This window comes from Pempheris klunzingeri, chromosome 22 (assembly GCF_042242105.1).
Source record: "Pempheris klunzingeri isolate RE-2024b chromosome 22, fPemKlu1.hap1, whole genome shotgun sequence".
Lineage (NCBI taxonomy): Eukaryota > Metazoa > Chordata > Actinopteri > Acropomatiformes > Pempheridae > Pempheris > Pempheris klunzingeri.
The window spans coordinates 12386001-12400550 of record NC_092033.1 but is presented as its reverse complement, the minus strand read 5'-3'; the positions used below and the strand labels follow the sequence as shown (position 1 = coordinate 12400550).

Sequence of the window (14550 nt, the reverse complement as noted above, 5' to 3'; positions counted from 1 at the left end):
TCATTTTTAATCCATGCAAACACTAAAGTGTAAAGTGGTTGTGGGCTTGTTGGGTTTTTGGAAGGATTAAACAACTGAGATGTGTGTTAATTAGCAAGCTTTAGGAGGTGCTAGTAGGCAGATTTTGGAGCCAGGTTAGCCGTTTCCCCTGTTTCCAGTCTCTAAGCTAAGCTAATCAGTTTCTGGAGATATCTTCATATTTACTGTAGATATACGACAGTGGTATCAATCTTCTCTAGGCAAGAAGGCCAATCCAAAAATATCAAACTATAAATACTGAATTATAGGGCAAAGGGAGAAGGTTACCTGGAGTAAACCAAAAGCTTAAAAATTTAATTAACAGACCATATGACCACCACTAATGATAGACTTTAATCTAGGGAGAAAAAAAAGGTATATAAAGAAGTATTTCATGTTTTGAGTTCATTATTTTTTTTCCCTGATCTTCAGGTCATGTGAATAAAAGAACAGCTACAGAGACCTGGTTTGTTTAGTTATCCCAAATTAGTGGCTTTGCACATGTTAACTGCTACGTGATCATCTTGGTTGTTGTCGTTTTGACTACTATAGTTCTATTTGGCCGGGCATCATTTGGTTTAAGACACTGCATGAATAACTCAAGTGAAATTTACTATTCACACTACTGCCTTATACAGATCCCCCCTCTTAAAACTGTCTGAGCCACCTGGTGAATGAAAATAAAAAACAAAAAAAAAAAATTGGAATCATCCAATGACAGAAATGGACGTTTGACTTGAGAAAAATAGAAACATTACCAAGATTGAAAATGAACCCAATGAGAAAAACATTTAAGATATCCTGTCATGCCCTGGCTTCCCGTGGTGTACTGAAGTGGGCCTTGAGAAATCAGCCTGGCTCCCACTTCAGATACCATTTCTTCTTTTGAGAGTTACACGCATTAGCACTCTAATAAATTCAAGTTCAGGAGCTCAAGGCTTTGGCTCTTCCCCCGCTTTGATTTTGGAGGTGACAAAGACTGGCTGAGAATCACTCCAGACTCCATTGGAAGAATTGCTTTGACACTTGCATTAGTAATATGATTAGGTTTCGCTGAGTACTCACACTGCGCAGCTCCACAGGTGTCTGCGTGAGGTAGATTAATGAGGTGGATGCCAGAGAGATCCAGCTTACACAGAGGTTTGGAGCCAAGAATAAGGCGTCAGAAAACAACTTTATCATCACTGCGAAATTACAAACTTCCTGCGACAGTGCTGAATGCAGCTTTTAAATCACACAGCTTTGTCTTTCGATTCAAATGTGATGTGTAGGAAAAGCAGGTGGAAGTGAAGATTGAGGGAAAGTGATCTCTTTATTCTCTGTCTCTCTGCTGTATCAGACCCAGCTGCCCATCCTCGGCCATCCATCTGTGAGGACAAACCTAATTGGGCCTCTCTGCCTGCTGCCTGTGATCAAAGATTCCCCCGAGCAGGGAACAAAACCCACCAAAATCACACCACTAATTTTAATACCAGCGCTCGTAAAAAAAAAAAAAAAGGTCCAACTTTAAGGTTTTAGCTCTGCTTTATTGCAAAATGTCTCAACAGGCCCACAGACGATACATTATGTAAGTGTGGCTCCCATTATTGCGCTCATTTCACAGTCTTGTAGCATGAGGACACCTGCTTTTTAAGTTTAAATGGCTGGTCTCTTTTTTTTGAACCTGCAAGAGCTCAGATGAGGTTTCGCATACACATGAGCGAATTACATTTTAAAGGTTAGTTCACCCAAGTTACAAAACACATTCTCTCTCTCATACACCCAGTCTAGCCAAGCAGAGCTTTGGTTCCGTTTGCCCATCTGCCTCTACTGCCATGCCAATGCAGTGTAGGTGATCAAATTTTGTGTTTGTGGTCCTCACAATGTGTTTTTAAAAATGACAGGATTAGGATTACTTTCTACCAAATAGACCGTTTGAAAATTTTTCATAATAACATTTGCGTATTATCCAGAGTAATGTTTTTTTTTTCTGTTTACTGACTGAAAAATTAAAATGGTATGCAACAAGCCTCATCTGTCAGAAAGCATTAGCTGGTTATCAGGCAGATCCAGGTCAGTGTTAAAGCTTTGAGTGCTCGATGGGTCAATATGCACTTCGACAGCTACTCCGTCTTCCCTCTTTCTCACTCGGACTCTTTCTTCCCTTCTCGCCGACCTCCTTCCACCCGTCACATTAATGATAACCAAGGGACACGTGCTTCTAAGATGATGCGTCCTGCAGATCGGGGCTGTCACCCTCCCTTGATGGCAGCCGTGTCTGTCAGTCATCATGACTGCAGTGGCAGTGAATAACTGGGCCTCACTCTCACCTAACCACATTTTAGCAGTCAGCACGTGCAGGCAATTTTATTTTACAAACATACGGGCATATAATAAAAACAACACATGTTCATATTCACTACCTTTATCTTCACAAAACAGGGCAGATGATAGCCGTCTCCTCATTAGTCCATCCCTCTGTGCGGCACACTCTTCATCTTTTTACTCCCCACATCCCTCCCCCAACTCCCCCCTCCTCCAACAGACCAGCCCAGTAATAGCATCTCCATTGATCTACCCAGGTATCCTCTGCTGCTGTCTGCATGTAAAAAAGACTTTGGAGGTCTGCTTTGGGATTTGGTGTTGGTTGTTTTGGACTCTGATGTCGTGTCTGTTTTTGTTTAATCTTCTAAAATGTGGCTGTACTTACGCCTCTGTCTTTAAATTAATAATCAGAGGGATATTTGTATTCAGCTGTGCAGGTCCACGTGTGCCCCTGCATAATGGGGGAGGCTGAGGTCACAGCAAGAGCTATCACCTGACTGTGGGTCACCTTCAGAAAACCAGCATAGTTAATGTGTGATTAAAACCTTTTAAGAACATTTTTTCAATATTGTAAACCGGTATACTGACATTCAAAACACCAGGAGGAACTGAACGCACAGGAATTATTTGTGTAATACCAACTAACCAGACGTGTAGACGAAATGATGATTGCTAGTGCAGTGATTTTGACATTGAGGACATCTTAGGACTTAGGATCATAGCGACAATTGAGGATCCCAAGTTCTCTTTTTTTTTTTACTCATGTGGGCAGTGGCTTATTTCAAGAAGGTGTTGTGTATATTGTACATTTTATCATATCAAAACTTTTATCATATTCATATTTTAAGATATAAACTCAACAAAGGTACCTCAAGACAAATGATACAGTTTCAGGCATCTTTCATTTGAATTATTGATGATGATGATGATGATATTCATCATTCATTGGTCATTATACATTAAACTAAACAGATTTTAGGCTCAAAGACAATAAAAATAAGAGGATTTACTATTTCAGTATTCCTGACCTAAAAAAGGAGCTAAAATGTATTCCTAAAAAGGTATTTCTAATAATGGTTTGTTTATCCAAGTTTTAGACCCAATTATATTGATACTAAACTAAATAGACTGACACTTTTGCAGCCAGTAGAAGGTTATACCAAAAACTGTCCATCCATCTGTTTAAAAACACTGTTACTTTCTTTATCGAGGAGGCTCACCTTGCCATGGACCTTCGGTTGAGCTTCGCTGCCCTCCAGTATGTCCTCTCCTCCATCTCCAGAAGCCACTTTTCTCTGAATGTGAGCATTTTGTTCCCGTAAGGCCACAATCTGCGGGAAGGCAAACGGCACACAAGTTAGAGCTGAACTACACAGAACACCTGCGTACATTTGGAAACAATTCATGTTAGAGGCTACGGGAGCTAACATAAAAAAAAAAAAAAGATCAGACCTTAGCATCATTTCTTTTCCTTTAGTGTGGCTTTGCAACACAAGCAGCATAAAAACAGTTAAATAGTCATGTTTCCCTATTTTGCAATACACGAAAATTACAGTATGTCCCTCTCTGCAGGTATTTATGGAACATGGCTTAAACCAAAATGAAGGTGGAAGCAATGATTCAATCACTATAATTATCATGTGCTGTGAACCTCGTGTTTCATATCAGCACCTAAAGCAACTGTCCTCAAGCCATAATCCTGTCAGAGGAGTGACCGACAACACCAATAATTAGGTGCTTCCTTGACAGACAGTGATTATCACTCTCACGGTGGGGAAGAGAAACAAAGACGGCGTACTTGGCCGCTTCTCGTCTCTCATAAACAATTTGAAGCCCCCGTGGTGCCTCTTGTACTTTCCAAAACAAGACTTTCCAGAGCCTGAAACTTGTGGGACGAAGACAGTAATTTGAAGCATGCAGACCAATTAAAACGGCCTACCAAAAAACGCCAACTCCTTGTGAAACTTCCTCCCCGTGAAAGTGATTACTCCAGCACAGGTCGGAAAAACACAGCAGTAATTTGGCAGATCATGCAGCCATAGTGTCAGCCTCACTACAGGCTGGCCAAGCCTCTCCCTGCACGAGTCAGGAGGGTGGGGTCCGGTTATTAGGAAGATTCAGCTCACCTGGACCGGCTAACTGCCTGAGCCAGTCCTTTCTTTACCCTGACATACATCCTGTTGGTTAGCTTTCAGTGCATTTTCCCTTTTTGTTACATGAAATAAACTATTGAGTTACAACTAATGTTGGATCTCCCCTTTGTTTTGTCCAGATTTTGGCTGCAAAATCTGTGATAGATGTTTAAAGAAGAATTTCTACTGTTCCACTTTTTCTCTTTTTATCATTTATTCGTCATTATTTTCATTATCACTATCATTTTATTGTTTTTTGACAAGATTCAGACAATATGACCCAGGTTGAACTGTATGCACCATATAAAAATCTGATTAAAGTGGGATGAGAGGTGAGTAAGTGATGATTTTCTCCCATCCGCAATGGGCAGGGTTTAGCTCACATTAACCTGAGACATCAACTCTGTAGTCTCAGACTTCACCTGCAACAGTTTGGCTTCTTCTTCGTTGTTTCACCCTGACTGCAGAACGAGGTCGTGATTACGCCTCCGTATGTTTCCGTCCTGTTATTCTGAGATTGTAAAAAAACGTCTGTAGCTCAGAGATCAAACGCTGACACCACCCGCGACATAAAGACACAACAAATGATGAATGGAGTGCTACAGATGCATCTCCAGCTCCGAAATTACAGAGCCAGATGCAAAATGAACATGGCGCCTGTTATTTCTTTTTGATGTTGTTGATCTACCTCTCATCAAAGGTAGGCGCTTGACGCAAAGGGAAGAGGGAAGAAGCATGAAATGGACCATTTTAACTGAGCAACATCACGATTTCCTTATCTTTCTTTTGTGCTGGATTGAGAGGACTGTCTGAGGTAATGTGGTGAAGGAGAGGATGGACAAATGTGAGGAGGACTGAAGGTGGGATTTAGGTTGGGGAGGGGAGGTTCTCGGAGTATAAAAGATTGATTTTGTCAAGGTGGGAGCTGAGGGCGTGCAAGTCTGTGGTGCAATGTGTTTAAATTACAATCAATCACATGGTTTGCAGCAAATGCATGAGCACAGACACACACACACACACACACACACTCGGGAAAAGGGCATTTGCTTTGAGTGGGCTTTCAAATTTCTTCCTGTGGCTTGAAATGTATTTGGGAAAGATGTGAGAGTGAGCACACAGGATTAGAGCAGGCAGAATAAAAAAGTAACACATTTCCTGTTCCTGAGTCTTCATTCTTATTTAGATTTAACTGGTCCCAACGAAGTCCTGCTCCATGTTATTGAGCTGCCCTTTAGTGTTGAATCCTAACAGGCTTGTTGTTTTAAAACAAAATGAAAAGAAATCTCCGTTGTTTTTAACCTTTTCCCAATAGAAATCAATTTGTCTCACGAAATAACATCTGGCAGATTTTGATTTTAAAGCCCTAAAACCCTATTTTCCTCTGAGCGGGTTGGATCCAAAAACATTTTCAGCCGGAGTTTTGTTCATTCAACATAAAAGATTTGCGGCTTTGCCTCTTAGTCTGTGCATTTAAAAAAAAAAAAAAAAAACACCAATCAGGATAAAGCAGTATTTTTAATCAAATGCGATGACAGTTTCTTGCTCGTGAGCATGAATATCTAATACTATACAGTCATACTTAAGATAGACTTTCAAGGGATGTCTTTTTGGTGTGTTTCAGCAGCACATATCTATGGTAACAACCACGGTCTGAGGATAAGGAACTGTACTGCATACTGCACCATTAAAATCAGTTCAATTCAAATAAAACTTAAGTCTGCTTTTTATAGTAGATGAGTTGTTTATCATCATATATGTGTTTGATTGTGGTGTTTATTTTAGATCATCTTGTTCTGTCAATTTTATTGTCTATGATTATTTTTATCTGTTTTTGTCCATTTGTAATCTTTAATGAGTGTAAATTAGCTGTTAGCTGGTTCTTTTATACAGAAGTGTGTCACAGTATTGATTAATGTCCACTGTCCCCATAAATAACAACTATTTATCCTCAGACAGATGCCTACACAGTCTGTATTACAGTCTGTTCCATAACAACAATCACCAGCAGCAATCACAGCGTAGCCACTTAAACACCTGTGACTGCGTGAGGTCAAAGGACGATGATTTCATTAGGAATGGTCGTGTTGTCAGAAGCCCTGCAGGGAGAAGGAACTCATACCAGACCTCCATCACAAATCAATTACCGGTTCGCTGGCTCCCGGCTTCCCTGGAGCCTCTGAGGTGTGGACGTTTTTATTTGGTTTAGGTTTAACTGCCTCTTCTACCACCTAAAGGTCCAATCACTCATCTGTCCATCGCACTGACAAGTGGAGTGTTAACCATTTATGAGGGACAGCCTCGCAGATGTGGTGTATGACCTCTCTAACATTAGCTGTGCGACATGAGAGAATTCTTCTTCATCTTCTGTCAGGCACTTTACAGTTTAAAAAGTAGACTTTGTCCAAAAGCTGTAGAAGAAAAATTAGAGACAGCTTTGGGAACCAGCGACCTGTCACATTATTTTTTTTTAACTGTTCACTTTTTTTTCCCTGCTTTCTCTCTCTGTCTGTCTGCCCAGAGCGAACACCATCTAATCTCGGATGCAGACCACTAGCAATTCATCCATCTACTTACCGTCCAAACGTATCATCACTTACAGCATCTCTCTCCCTCACCCTATTGTCTCCACACCTTGTCAGATGGTCTTTGACCAACTGCACCCCTGCACTCTCATTAACACACACACAGCTCAACACCCAAGCCGCCTCTGCTTCCCACCTGCCATCTCTATTTCTGTCTACTGCCGCTCTTTGCTCTTTTTGCATCCCCCCCCTCTCTGCTCTCCAACCTGATCTCGCCGTCTGTCCTTCCACCCACTCTGCACACCTCCCAGCCTTCACCCCCCTTCTGCTTTTCACTCCCCTTTCCCCTCTTCTTCTGCTCTCCTTACTGACTTTTATTCTAGGCCCGAGTGTCAGACTGGCATGTCTGACAGGCTGTGAAGTGCCAGCCTGAGGGTTTTTCTCAGCTGGAACAGGACCATCTGCAGCGCAAGAGCTGCTCTGGCACTTCTGCCTGCCTGAGCCAGGAGGTTGAGAAGGAGATGGGTCAGCAAAGGAAAAGTGGCCACTCTTCTGTCAGCGCTGTGCCTCAGCCACTCGTGCACAATGTTACTTTGTGATATTCCCAGTAAAGATGAAGGTGAGTGAAGGCTGCAGAGGTGCTCTGGTTGTTTCTGGTTGTTTGAGTTTGATACATAATTCAGGGCACATTTCTGGACACACCACAGCATGTGTTAGATCTACATCCATATAAACAAGCAGTACCTAATCCTATACATTTGTTCTGTGAGTTGGAATGTCAGGCATGGTTTTACCTTATGTGTGTATGTCTATACATATTTCTCATTAAAAAAGAACTAATAAACAATTTCTATTGTTTCAAATTATTCCGTTTGATTCTTTTTAGATATATATACTGCATTTATTTTTTTATTTTGTAGGTATCACACTTTAAAACTGCCACTGTGTATTTATAAATCTGCCATGCTTTTGTTTATTAGTCAATACAAGCTGTGTATTTACACTTTCACATGCATTAAAGTACTCATTACCTGATTCTGACAATAAAACGGCTAACCATGTACATCTTAGCTGTAATGTATTCCTGTTTATTCAGCATGTTTCTGTATTTGAGTATATTTGTATATTATACTTATAATATTTATATACTTGCATCTTCTGTGTTTTTGAATTAAAACAATGAGTTGAGAAGTCACTGAGGAAACAATACCACACAAAGTACAACATAAAGAAAGACGATCCAAATATATGACACCATTCAATATCTTAAGCACGATAGCTGTGGCGGGCCATACCTCCTGATTGGCTGCTGTGAGCTCCTCCTCCAAAGCGGACACCCTCTCCAGTGACACCCGTAGTCTCTCTCTTACCTGGAAATTAAAAAAACAAACAAACAAACGTGTATCATGATCTGCCTGTAGATCTGCTCCCTGACCGACCATCTTATTAACATACAGATTGCTGCATTTATACTGAGCTGGACTGATAGCTGAGGGTCTGGAAGAGAATTTTTTTTCACCATTCACTATTTAAATCCCAGTCTAGGTATTCCAAGGGTTAACACTGCAGAAAAGGAGCCCTACTGCAGCAGCAGAGTGAGCTGTCCTCTTTTCCTCCCTTGGCCTTACAATAACACTTTGCTGTGGCTTCAAAGCAGCATTCTGGGGCTTTTATTGCTTTTAAAGCACTAGTTGCTGGGAGGAGATTCCCCTCCTGCAATCCTCTCTTCTTCTGTGAACTCAGACCGTACTCGTCCTCCTCTAGGATTGCCGCGGCTGTGATGGAGCAATTACTTGCATTGCCGTGCACCACTGCTGCTGTAGCCCAATAGGATGCAAGATGTCAGAGGAGGTTGATCCTGGATTAGAAAATAGCCGGGGTCCGAGTCAGGATGGGCCCCCAGCTGCCTGAGGCCACTTTTATTCCCTTTAACAGCATGCCTTTGGACAGGCTTTTTAAATGATGGCTTTTAGAGGAGAGGATGAATGGATAACAGGGGCGGTGGTGATATCACACAGGGGGCTAAGGTCACAAATCAGCAGGCTTAGAGGAGAAGGGAGAAACGCTGGCAATAATACATGGCTTACACTTAAAATAAAAGATGCCATTATTTTAATGATTCTCTGTGATCACAAATGTTTGACTTTTAAAAAACTAAAAGACTTTTTTGAATTTACAATTAAAATGTAATTAAGAGTTGCCAAATAGGCTGAATTGCAACATATGGCATTTTTTTGTAAACTCATGAGTGGAGCTTCCGCAAAATGAACTGTGCATTTTAAGTACATGGAAATCTATGCTGTTAAACAGACACAAAATCTGATGTGTATGTATACTTGATACATAAATGTAAATCATATGAGACCCAGACAGAGCGCAGACTGATTCCTGATACAATTGTACATGCTGCGTAGGCAGACACACTGATATCAATAGGATATGCTAATGGAGACACTTACCTTCTCATCTAGGGCTTTATGGTGTTCAAAAAGGGACTTGAGTGCTTTGAGGACCTCAACTTCACTGGAGACTCCCGAGGGAGACTGAGCCTGCCGCTTGACCACTGTCATCCGAAGTGACCGCTCGTGTCTGGACACCAGGCACTCCAGATGCTCCAACAGTAGCTGAGGAGGCACACAGAAGAAATCACTGTTAACAACATCATCATCATCATCATCATCAGCTGAAAAGTCCTGCTTGTTGCAGTATAATTAAGTAAAGTGCTGGTAAAACGTAGGCATAATGTGAAAGGATCCAAAATAAGAAAGGGGTTGCTTCACACAAAAACACAGCTTCAGCTACTCAGATCATCTTCCATATCTGTGTTATCCGAGTCACAACTTGAAAAAAAGAAGATGCCATATAGCATCATTAATTTAGAGTAATTATATCCATTTCATCTTTAGAGAAATGTGCTGTGTACATGTGCCTTTCCAGGGTAAAGTTATGAAAGACGCAAAAAGTCATTAAAATGAAAAAAGAGTAACTGCGATCCTTCCAGCACTGCACAAAAAGGATTGTGCTCATTTAGGTTGCTAGGTAGCATTTCAAGTCAAGTGCCAGCACAGAGCCTCACAAGGGCAGAGAAGATGTGATGCCGAGCTGGTGGGTTGACTTCGGGGAAAAAAAAAAAAAGGTAGCAGTAACAACTGGGAGTAAACAACCAGGATGTGACTGGGAGAGAGAATACTAGTTTGGCTGCAGAGATAATTGCAGTTTCTTTCTCAGGCTCCATTGTGAGATCAGTGTGCAGGATCATCTGCTTTCATTTCCCTTTGAGTACACTGGTGCTGGATTGTGGAACACTGTAGTAGTTTTGTGGTGATGCACATCTCAACACCTCATTTGCTCTTGGAAGTTGTCCAAGGACATAATATTATATCCCCAAGATAACAATCTCGTTAGAGGGTAAAGTTCCAGCTCAAAATGATCTTCCCATTTTTTTTTCCTAGAAAGACCTCACTGGCTTAGTCCCTGACATGCTTTCCACCCTTCACTAGTCAAAACATCCTGCTGAAGGCTGCTCGGTGAGCTGCAGCTGGATTAAATGTATTCTGTGGCCAATCACTGGTTAGGAAATCAAGCTTCCATTTGGTGGCACTGGTGAAGTAACAGGGGCTGCATTTTTCAACAAAGCTCTACAAAAGTTCCAACTAAATATTACATAGTGAGCATGATGTTATTTAACTATTCGGGATAACTGGGAACACTTTAAAGGATCCTGCCAAACAGACCCTAAAACTGTGAGAAAAGACCAACTTTTCTCTTTTTCTGCTGCTCCATCTTTAAGTAAATGTGTGTAAAAACACACATGTCTAATATTTGATCTGTTGAACATGTGACCTCCTTTAGACCCTCAGCAGGTTGACGGTCCCACCCACTGACCACCTGAAGCCACTCTGCTGTCCGCCATTGCTATGTGGTTAACACGAGCTCCGGTGATGAGACGTCGAAGGTACGAGCATTGCATGCAAAAAGTTCTGCTGTTATTGGCTGCAAAAACCCAGACAGTCTTCCCGCCATGTGTGGAAGTATCGGCCCAGCAGATTCATTTTATTTGGAATGAACTTTAGACCTTGGTGTGTGTGTAATGTTGTGTTACTCAGAACTACTTTCTTAACAAGGGCTGTTAAGGGTACAAGCTCAAGGATGGATCAATGCTGGCTGTCCGTGACCCGACTTCAGACTAGGAAGCTATAAGTTTTGCCGTGTTTTATATTATTTTGCTCGGCTAATGTGGCTCCCTTTGGAGCAGAGGCTGTGCTCCGGAGACGGCAGGGCTGCTGGGGTTGGTCAGACTGTACTTTTTCGGAAGAGGGGCTTTAAAGAGAAAGGAGTTAAAATGGAGTGCTCAGGAAGAGGCTGAGAAGAGCAGTTTGCAGGTAGTATGCAGTATGCACAATATGAAAAAAATGTAAACATATTTTAGTAGGACCTGAAAATGAGTATTTTCCTTTAAAGAAACAGTTTGACATGTTGGGAAAGACTCACTATTTTGATGGGAACTACTTTATTATCCCCAAATGTCTGTAACTGCCTTCTAGTAAGCAATATTCCTCCACATATGGTCCCAAATAAACAAAGTAAATCAATATGCTGAATGATAACACCATATTGTAACATTCAGTGATGATAGTCTGGAAGCATCTAGCTTGCATTTGTTACTATGGAAAACAAGTTACACAAACTTTATAAGAAACAGGGACACAATCCATAATATTTCACATTGCTCTCAGCGTCTCCAACAAAATGAATGTGTCTTATTTGCATCCCTGCAGGATGGGGCAGACTCCAACAGAAAACATTTTAGCAGGCAGAAGCGATCAGGGTCTCTGCGGGAGTGGGTGGTAACGGTTGGAAATCCCGTGGGAGTGTGTGCACGCGGGGTTGAAAGAGGACTCCAAGCGGACCTACGCTGTAGCTGAAAGGAGCAGGAGCGTCATCTTTTCTCTTGCCCGTCGGACACAACTGCCTCATCAGCAGCCATCATGTCTACTGTACATTCACACTCCTGCTCACTCAACACAATGCCCACAGTGGAATCAATCAGGAAGTAAACCAAGTTCTGCCTCAGCCTCAGAACAACAGACACAGTCGCCTCCTGTTCAGTAAATATTTCCGTCCTTTATCTGTCGCTCTGCTTTTCCTGTCTTATCACGTCTCTGCATGACTTGAGTCTACGAATTTACATGCAAGTCGTGTGTTTGTGATGCTTCTCTAAAACGACTGATAAAGTTAACCTGTCCTCCCACTGTCATCACATCTGTTGTCAGCTCCTCAGTCCACTGGCTGCCTGCACATGCCAGCGAAGTTTTAATTATGAACTGTAAAAACCCTGCCAGCAACAAAACCAAGTTTAATTAAACTTTGCTTGGTAATTGCCCATCGGAAGATTCGAGGTGATAATAAAGTGAGAGAGTGAAAATGACTTTTGTCCATCCCCGTCACCTCCCGCTTTTTCGTTCTTTTCTCCGTCGCTGCTGTGCTAAAATATTCTGCCTCCACCCAGGGACTGATAGTGCAAGACTGTAAATCCACACTCAATCAGCAGTGGGATGGAAAACAGAGTCTTATCTGTCAACAGCAGAGTGCGCTTACTGCGTTAAAAAAGGAAATGTTTTTCTTATTGAAGATGCAGGACTTCAGCTCCACAAAATCGAGCTGATGCGCTAATGTCTTTAGTTGTTTTATTTTTTTTCCTCCCAAACACTTTGACCTGGACACTGCAGGGCATCAGTGCCATTTGGACTTAGTTTTACTGTTGAGCAGCCATCCATGTGAAGTAAGTGGAAAAATGTTCAGGCAGAATGTGGGGAGCTAATGAGGTATGTCTGGGAATTGGAAACAGACAGTGCGCATGGTTGCTTCAGTGCTCCTACAGCCTTACAGCCCGTACCCACCAGATAGCTTAAGCTTTCTTAGGATGCTGTCTATCGCAGTGTGCAGCAGCAGGCTTTGGTGTTTTTTTTTTGCAGCTGACACGACAATTTGTGGCAAGTTGTGAAACTTTAAAGAAACTTGTGGAATGCAAATTTAAGGACAGAAACAGGCGTCATCGTAAACTTAATTTCTGGTTAAAAATAACAAAACAACAGTTTTGATTGACTCTCTTTGCCCAGAATCCCTCACAAAATAACCAGCTTAGACCCAATGAACTAGTGGCAGTATGAACAGATTAGTAAGATATGTGTCGACGCTGTCCTCACCCTGGTGTTGTTCCTCTCGGCTTTGAGCTCAGAGATCTCCTCCTCCTTCTCCAGCAGCTGCTCCCTGCAGGCGTTCAGCTCCTTGGTCAGCGCAGCAAACTCCTGAGCAACAAAAATAAGAAAGGGAGGAAGGGTGGGTAAGCGTCACACAATACTCTGCAACAGCCCTCCATGGTGGAAGGTACAGTGATGCAACAAGAAGCAGCAGGGCTCCGTGGTGGCTGGCTGTAGGCACTGGATGATAACAATATAAAGAAGAAAATCAAATCACTAATTACAGCTTGTGCAACAAGTTACTGATGCTAACATACACTTGCAGTTTCAAGGCCTCGTATACTGTAGTGGCAACCTCAACAAAATCCACTCATAAGAAACATGTCAAGAGTATTCACACATTTAGAGACCGTGATGATACCAGTATAGCAGCTCTAGCTTTAGTCACCCTTTTTTTTCTTATTGTTAATGCCGTATGCATATAATAACGTGATAAATAATCTCCCCTCTACCCAAATATAAGTGCCATCTTGTCTATCACAGCCGACAAACTGTCCAGGTTAGATACAGTAAAAAAAAAAATTCATACCATCACATGTTGAATTAAAACAATCTGTTCACATTAAACTACCAGGAAAATAAAATCAAGGTTACAACCGCCGGCGTTTCAGACAAGCATGGGTCTAAAACTGACCCCTAAAAACTAGAACAGTCTCCTAGAGACAGACACAGATAGAGGTGGTTTCCCTAATGACAAATCCACCACCATTTGTTTGCATACAAAATTCACTACATCTTATTCCTATGTGTTAAGATACGCATGCTAAAACCAACTTAATTTATCTAATTAAGGTAATATATTCAGAGTGGACCGGCCATGCCTTTACATCTGGGAACAAATCTATGGTACAATGCAGGGAAAGGATTGAATGGTCTAATGGTGTGGACTGTGGACTGGCTCCATACAGTGAGGCCGGCGTGCTGCCAGGTGTAGTGCATCTACACCAACAGTACAGAGTGGCAGTGAGAGAGCTGTGCTTTGTGTCGACTGTGGAGTAGTTCGACAAGCAAACACAGCGCTGTGGACAACAGCCGAGCTGACAGGCAGTGTGTGTGTGTGTGTGTGTGTGTGTGGAGCAGCAGATCTAGGAGCTGCATCAGGATGGCAGGCTTAGTCATGTAAGTATTTTACAGAGGCAGATATAATGTCACAGGGTGAGCTGAACTTCAGTGGGCAGACCAGACAGAGATCAGATCTGATGATGATGATGACGACGATGATAACTGAAATAATGATAAAGAGAGGAGGAGGAGGAGAAGATGCGGAAGAAGAAAAGAAGAATAAGGAAGAGAGAAAAATAGAGGAAGAGGACA

The 14550-nt window shown here is 42.0% G+C and overlaps 1 protein-coding gene across 1 annotated transcript in view; it reads right to left on the bottom strand.

The window, feature by feature from the left end:
* The window catches only part of ppfia2 (PTPRF interacting protein alpha 2), a 136392-nt gene that overhangs the window by 28579 nt on the left and 93263 nt on the right, over positions 1 to 14550 (bottom strand). The window contains exons 2-5 of the mRNA XM_070853448.1: positions 13183 to 13284; positions 9436 to 9600; positions 8272 to 8346; positions 3543 to 3653 (exon numbers count right to left, since the gene is read on the bottom strand). Of these exons, the coding sequence (XP_070709549.1) occupies positions 3543 to 3653; positions 8272 to 8346; positions 9436 to 9600; positions 13183 to 13284 (453 nt within the window). The remainder of the gene's footprint in view (positions 1 to 3542; positions 3654 to 8271; positions 8347 to 9435; positions 9601 to 13182; positions 13285 to 14550) is intronic.